This window comes from Alexandromys fortis, unplaced genomic scaffold, assembly GCF_014885135.2.
Source record: "Alexandromys fortis isolate MF-2015 unplaced genomic scaffold, M_Fortis_MF-2015_v1.1 scaffold_175, whole genome shotgun sequence".
Taxonomy (NCBI): Eukaryota; Metazoa; Chordata; class Mammalia; order Rodentia; family Cricetidae; genus Alexandromys; species Alexandromys fortis.
Window position 1 is genome coordinate 775924 of NW_026068065.1, and position 7622 is coordinate 783545.

Below are 7622 nucleotides of genomic sequence, written 5' to 3' on the forward strand. Positions count from 1 at the left end.
TGCCTCTCCCCACTCCTCACCTTCCCCACTTCTGTCTCTCCCTTCTCTCTCTCTTTCATCTCTTTTTCTCTCTGCTCTTCTCCCCTTCTCCCTTCCATAATCCACAGAAAAAATATCTAACCTCACTCTGCATGGCGTGCCTATCCATGTCTCTGTCTCTTGCCCGCTGCCGCGTGTCTCCCTGCCCTGGAACAGCCACTGCTTGGGGACCTGCAACCATTTCCCTGCCTGGGACTGGCTGCTCTCAGGGCCCACTGACACTGCTTGGGGACCTGAAGCGTTTCTGCTGCCTGCCACCACAGGGAATCCAAAGCATTTTTAATTTTTCCATTATATAGACAATTTCTGATAACAAATGAATCAACACCTGGTAAAACTTTAATCTCCAACTTCAATAATTTGGCAACTTAACATTTTCCCCACCTCTCCCAAATATGATAAAAACTGAGATGCACAGGCCTCTCACGATATAGCCACACAGACATGATTCTGAGACAGCAAGCAACGCCCATTTTTCTTAACTTATAGAACAACGAGTCTCCACTACAACGGACGGGTCATCAGGTTTTGATGTGTCCATGCTGGCTGGCACCCAGTGTTTCTCTTGACACCTGCAGCTTCCAGCTTGCTCTGTCTTCTTCAGAAGGAAAACCACAGCCATCGGCCTGGCGCCATCCCTGGCGTGGTCCAATCAATAAGGACTTATTTCCTGTCCATTTGCTGAGGTCACAGGAGTGGGTCTCATTAATTATTTCTGTTGCTGCAGCCTCAAGTGTGCTTTGGCGTGACAAGTGAAAACTGGGTGACCTTTTTTCCTTCTCGTTTTGTTTGTAGTGGTTCCAAAAAGATAGATTCATTAAGCAATGGGGTAAAAGAATAGGAAAAAAAATGCATACGTTTTAAAAATCATTAACATATTAGTTATTTCATCTCGAAAGCTCTCCTCTCCACCCCATTCTCTGGGTTTTTCAGCTAAGGAACAATAGTGTCTTTTTAATGCGGTGTCATGAAAATCTGGTCACAGCAAACACAATGTTTTCTAAAGCTGATCTGGCCTCTGAGGGAGGAAAGCTCTCCAGGGCCTCCAGTGCCTTGTTTCCATGGTAACGACACAGGTCAATAGCTGAAGTCACACCTTTGCCAGCTTTGATTGTTTCTCGCAACTGTAAAGAAATAAAAGCACAATAAGTCAGTTTTCGGTTGTACAGTGAGGGCTACAATTTAACTGGGGTTACGTGTTGGAAACAAAGGCAGGGACAGCTGTGAATCCGCATTCCTGCTCCTTCCCGCGGAGGAAAGAGGCCATCATTCCAGGCCATCTCCAGGCACCATCCCCCTAAGGCTACAGGAGTGTTCTCCAGAGCAGCACAATAGGCTCCAATCAGCCCAATTACATCTCCTCCCACACCCACCCCTTGATCTGCAGAAAGTGCCCTGCTGGGAAGACAGCACAAGGCCAAGCCCTGACTTCTCTGGCATTCCCAATTTTATTCCAGGAAGCCTCCACTAACATCTTCATTCAAACTTAAATTAAAACAACAGCAAACAACAACAAAAACCTTATGCTGACACATTTAATGAAAATGAAAACACGAGAAAGATATATATTACTAAAAACCTGACTATGACTTATTTAAGACCAAAATACTTCACTTGGGAAGAATGAAGCAAAGCCTTTTTTGTAAAGAATAAAACAGACTCACACTAACCAGCAAGCTGACTTCCAATTTCTCTCTGGGATTGTAAGAGAGAACCAAGGAGTCAGGAGGAGTGAGTGGTGCGCACCTTTAATCCTAGGACTTGGCAGAATGAGGCAGGTGGATTTCTGTGAGTTAGAGGCCAACCTGGACAACATGGCCAAACCCTATTTCAAAGACAAACAAAGAACCAAAAGAGGGCGGTGTAGATCGGACCCAGCTTGTGCTGTTCCTCCAGACCCGAGTTCAGTCCCCAGCACCATGGTAGGTGGTCAGAACAGCTGTAACTCCAGCTCCAGGGGGATACGGCTTCCACAGGCAACTACACTCATGTGTAGAGACCCATACACATAACTAATGATAAACATCTTTAAAAAACCTAACAAAATGATTATGATTTAGAGATGGAAAAGGTTTCATGTTTTGACCTTAAGTTACTTGTGTTATTCCCTTGGAAACTACAGCTCCCAGACTCCTCCTGGAGTACGAACACCTGGGCGCTCTGGCGTGCCCAGGTGCGGGTCTCCCAGATAACCTTGCGCTTCCCGTTAAAAGCGAGCTTCCACGAAGTCTCGCTCTCACCTCTCTCTCACCCCTCCCTTGCCCCTCACCCTGTGTGTCTCGCACACCCCATCCCTTATCGTGTTTCCCTCTCCCCATTAAAGTGCACCCACGTGGGAGCCGCGTGTCCCGTCTCTTCCTTTTGCGCGTGTCTCGTCTATCCTGTGTTCGTCCACACACCCCACCCCGCCGTTTTTAAAGGAATAATAACTTGGCCCCAGGTTGACAGTCTCATCAGTGAGCGCACTGAGGGTATCTCTCATTCCACCAGTCCGTCAGCCAGGGCACTCCCAGGCTAGCTCACCAGACCAGTCCCAGGCTGATCCCTCTGACCCCTAGAGTGGAGGTGAGTGGGGCCCTGTACAAGACCCAGCCTGTGAGTCATGGAAGATGCATGCTACTTACAGGCTGCAGCAAGGAACTGTCCTTGTGAATCCCTCTAGGGCTTTCCCTCTGGCTCCAGGGACAGCCACACAGTAGGTACTTCTCAGCCTGGATACCTGAGTCACAGCAGTGAGTACTGTATGTCCTGCCTGCGACAGACATGGGCATTTCTTTCTTTTTTTTTTTTTTTTTTTTCTCTGCATAGCACTGGCTATTCTGGTTCTTGTTCTGTAGACCAGGCTGTCCTGGAACTCAGATCCGCCTGCCTCTGCCTCCTGAGTGCTGGGATTAAATGCGTGTGCCACCACCGCCCGGCTCTGATGTGGACATTTTCTCTGATGCAGTCAGTGAGCCCTCATCCTGTAGCTCCATCCGAGCTCTCAGGTTTCTGCTTCATTCTTTTCAACTGTGCTACTGGGGACCCCAGGAGCCCCCAGCTGGGCTACATTTCACGATTACCTCCCAAAGAGCCTCCCCAAACCATCCTGCACCCCGTACTCCATCTACCATGCCACATTGCCAAGAAGAATTTCTACTACACTGCAAATACAGCCTTGTCTAAAATCTGTCGCTGCCTTCCAACAGCCTTAGCAATCCAAGCTGTTTCAGGAAGACTGCAAGTCCTTCCTCTTGCTCTTACCCAGATTCATCTCCCCTCTTCCTGCCTCTGCTCAAGTATTAAGAGGAATTGCTTGCATTTCTCAAAGCTGATATACCGGTTCTCCGGCGGTCATCTTTCCATGTCTAGTAAGCTCCCCAGACTTCACCTGGATGGAAGGCACGCTGCACGCTAGGATGACGGCGGTAGGAGCTAGCTGCTCTTCTTCCTCCAGGCTCCTAGATGACCCTGTGCACTTGTGGAGTTCAGTATTATTACACAGTGTTGTATTTTCATTTCCTACCCACTGGCTTCCTTGTGAGATTTTAAGCTACTGTATAATTTATGCAACACGAATAAAAAATATGTGCTGGTTTATTACTCTAATTACAATCAAGAGGCCAGAGGTCCAGAGAAACTCAGTGACTCAGGATAACAAACGGAACTCAGCAAAGCTGAGATCAGAGGTCACATTTCTTATTCAGTTTTTCTTATAACGTGTGTGTGTGTGTGTGTGTGTGTGTGTGTGTGTGTACACCTACCAAATCATGTGTGATGAGATCAGGTTCTCTTCTACCTTTCCGTGGATTCTGGGCATCAAACTCATATCAAGCTTGTGCAGCAAGCTTGTGCCTTTACCTGCCAAGCCATTTCACATTTTGGTGGACACAGCATATCACTCTGCCTGCCCTACTCATGATATAGCCCCTGCCTGCCTTACTCTCTGGCAATTCTTCGGCTTCGGCTTTAGATGGGCAAGAGATGGGGCTAAAGCATGCACCACCTACCCCAGAGGCCGCAATTTCTGACGCCTTAGCCTCCAGAGGCACTTACTAAACTTCCAATCTGAGCACCCACACAAAGAATATTCCAGCCTAGGTTTCCCTAGTGCAGAGCCCAGCTTCAAGTTTCTATTGCAGCGCTGGTACTTGAGGGAAGCCCCTCAACTGTTCTCAGCTCGAAGTGAAGATCATATCTGTTCTTCAGGGGAGGGTGGGGAGCTCCATGAGATAGCATGGATCACTGGGTGGTATATCTGTCTAGCTCTCCCTCCAAGGCCTTAGCTGCCGCCGCCTGTGACAGTCCACCTGATCAGGTCAGATCTGCTCTGGTTTGATATACAATAACCTCAAGGCAGCTGGACTCAGATCCTGAAGGCACCAGTAGGCAGGGTATGCCCCCATTTTCTTTATCTGTAATCTTCCTGGATCTAAACCAGTCAAGCCAGTGCTTTAGATCCTTGGCTGGCGACTGCAGGCAGGTGGGTGTCCACAAGAATTCTGCTGAGTTTCTAAGAACTCACAGAGCACCCACTACATGGAAGAGTGGAAAGATCCTTCTCTGCTCGTGGCTGGGGAGCTAATTAACGAGAAAGTGGAGGCAGTAATGTGGGACTGCAGGCACAGGGCGCTCCAGAAAGCCTTGCAGAGCAGGCTGTGACAGCGAGCGGATGCCGGGGCAGGAGCAGCAAGAGACTGCAGGGAAGAGCGCAGCAGAGAGCAGCAGGCAGAGCATGCGGGGAGGGAACACAGCCCAACGGCACAGCTTGCAGAGATAGATGGCAGGGGACCCAGGGCAGCTCTGAAGACCAGGCTAAGACATTTGTATTTCTTTTTCTTCAAAGTTTAATTATAAAGTATTTGAAAACTTCAATGCTGTATGTGGTAGTACATGCCTATAATCTCAGCATCCTAGCATTTAGGAATTGGAAAGAGGAGGAGTTCAGGGGCCAGCCTGGGAAGAATGTAGGAAGAGGGCAGGGAGAGAGAGAGAGAGAGAGAGAGAGAGAAAGAGAGAGAAACTGTAAGCAGTAGTATGTTTGTAAATTAGCTATTAATGTAGCATTTGAAGACTTCTGTAGTATAATATTATAATATGCCTATTATGACTGATTTCAAGATGGCACGGGGCATGGGATCACAAAATTCTTAACTATTTCATAATCACCATTGGGAGTTGGCTTGGGCACATTCTTGGCAGCAGGGCGCTTCCTCCTAGTTTTCACCTGAACATTCCTTCACATAATCACAACACTGTGATCTCTCTAAGAGAGCTAACTAGAAAGAGTTCTAAAATCATCTTATTAATTATTATTATTGTGCATGTCTGTGAGAGGGAACATGGCCTGTGCAGGCCACCATGCAGATGTGGGAGCAGAGGACAGTCCAGGACTTGGTCCTCTTCTTGCATCCTGGGCCCTGGGAACTAACCTCGCGTTGTCAGGCTGCCAAGCAAGTGCTTCGACCTGCTGAGCCATCTTGCCAGCACCAAAGGTTAACTTGAAGAGTTAGATAATTTTCTATATCTCAGATTTAGTCCTGTCTTACCCTTAGAAAATGTGTGTGGGTCTTCTGCCTGCACCTATGCTTGAGTCCCACGCTTGGCCAGTGTCTGAGGAGGCTAGAAGAGGGTGCTGGATTTCCCAGAACTGGAGCCACAGACATCTGTAAGCGGCCATGTGGGCACTGGGAATCGAACCCAGATCCTCGGGAAGAGCAGTCAATGCTTTTAACTGCGGAGCCATCTCTCCAGCTCAGTCCAATGGTTTTTCAATGAAAAAAAAAATTAAAAAGGAAGGACATGACTGCTCCTAGATATGGTGGAGAAGATTTATTTTAGATATGAGGGTGAGCATAGCCAACTGGAAGAGGACAGGGTGACTATGACACTGACCTAGGCCATTTGAAGAGAAGGGGGAGGGGAGAGGAGCCGAGAGGAGTGGCCTGGGCCAAGAGACTGACATGGCCAAAATGGTTGTTATATAGGGAGGGGCCAGAGGAGCTGGCAGGAGGGAAGCCCAGCCCACACCTGGGCTGGAGAGTTCAGGGTAGGGGATGGGTATGCTAGACAGGAAGGTCCTGTAACAGGTAGAGACTGAGGGATGCAGGCAGACCCTGGAGGCCAACATCTGCTTTGATAAGTTAATGGACACCTCAGTCCATTTGTCCCAGGTTTGAGACCAACAGGTTTCAGCTATTTTTTTTCAAACCATGATCAATCAAAGTTCACACATTACATTTGTCTGCAATGACATTTTAGGCTTTTGTTTGCTAGTTTTGAGATAAGCTCTTACTAAGCAGCCTCTGGCTGGCTTTGAACCTGGGAAGACCCTCTTGTTTTTGCCTCCTTGTGTGAGAACAGCTTCAACTTGACACACGCTCATGTTGTCAGCTGAGAAGATGCCTCCATCCAGATGCCCATAAGAACTCTGTAGGACATTGTCTTGATGGACATGGGTGGGCTCAGGGATGGTGCTGCCCCAGAGCGTGTGGTCTGAGTTGCATAAGAAGCAGGCTGACGTGAGTAAACCAGTAAACAGCAATCTTTCATAGCTTCTGCTTCAGTTCCTGCTTCCAGGTGCCTGCCTTGAGTTCCCTCAGTGATGAGGATGTCCTGAGTGTTGTAAGAAATAAACCCGTTTGTCTCCATGTTGTTTCTGGTCATCACAGCAATAGAAACCCTAAGTCAGCCAGGCTGTCCTGAAATTGCTATGTACCCAAGGCTGGCCTTGTACTTGTCCTGGTACACTTGCCTCTGTCTTCTGAGTACCAGATTGTGGGCATGGGACATTATGCCCAACGACACCGTCATTTTTTTAAAATTTAAAAACAGCCTATGCTGTAGAATATTTTTATGTTGTAGGATATTTTGTGAACTTTATTTTACTTTTGAGACAGAGTCTCATGCAGTCTAGGCTGGCCACCAACTCACTGTGTGGCTTCTGACCTCCTTGACTCTACCTTTTGAGTGCAGGAATTACAGGCCTATGTGCCACTTGCTTCTTCTACTGAACCTAGGGATTCATACACACTAGGCAACTGCTCTTTCCACTCAACTACACTCTTAATCCCCTGTGAACTTTACTGAAACATATTTGATGATAGCTAATAGAGCTTCTAGTTTGGTAGACCACTTTCCCCAGAATGTTCAAAGACTTAAATTCAGTTCTCCCCAGAACCTACGGGTAGAAGGGAAGGACAGAACTGACTCTCAAAAGTTGTCCTCTGACCCCAACATGTACACCCTGGAACATATGCCCACATAGATACACAAACACACAATAGGTAATATAATTTAAAAAATATTGTTTGAAAAGATACATTAATTTGAGCTTAAAGAAGCTGATCACAAGATTCACATAGGAAACTTTAAAAAGCAGATGTGAGCACATGCTTTTAATTTCATCACTCGGGAGGCAACAGGACCACCCCAGGCTACACAACAAGTCACAGGCCAGCACCAGGGCTACACGGTGAGAACCTGTCCTAGAAAAGAGCAAGCAGAACCCACTAGATGTGGCAGCTCACAGCGGTAATCCCAGCTCTCCAGCTTGCGCGAGCGCTCTCTCTCTCTCTCTCTCTCTCTCTCTCTCTCTCTCTCTC

At 47.6% G+C, this 7622-nt stretch overlaps 1 protein-coding gene across 2 annotated transcripts in view; it reads right to left on the bottom strand.

The window, feature by feature from the left end:
- Positions 1-356: 356 nt before the first annotated feature.
- The window catches only part of Pdss2 (decaprenyl diphosphate synthase subunit 2), a 234868-nt gene continuing 227602 nt past the window's right edge, over positions 357-7622 (bottom strand). For both annotated transcript variants that reach the window (XM_050120522.1, XM_050120519.1), the window contains one exon: positions 357-1163. In XM_050120522.1, coding sequence (XP_049976479.1) covers positions 1005-1163 — 159 coding nt within the window. In that variant the 3' untranslated portion in view covers positions 357-1004. The remainder of the gene's footprint in view (positions 1164-7622) is intronic.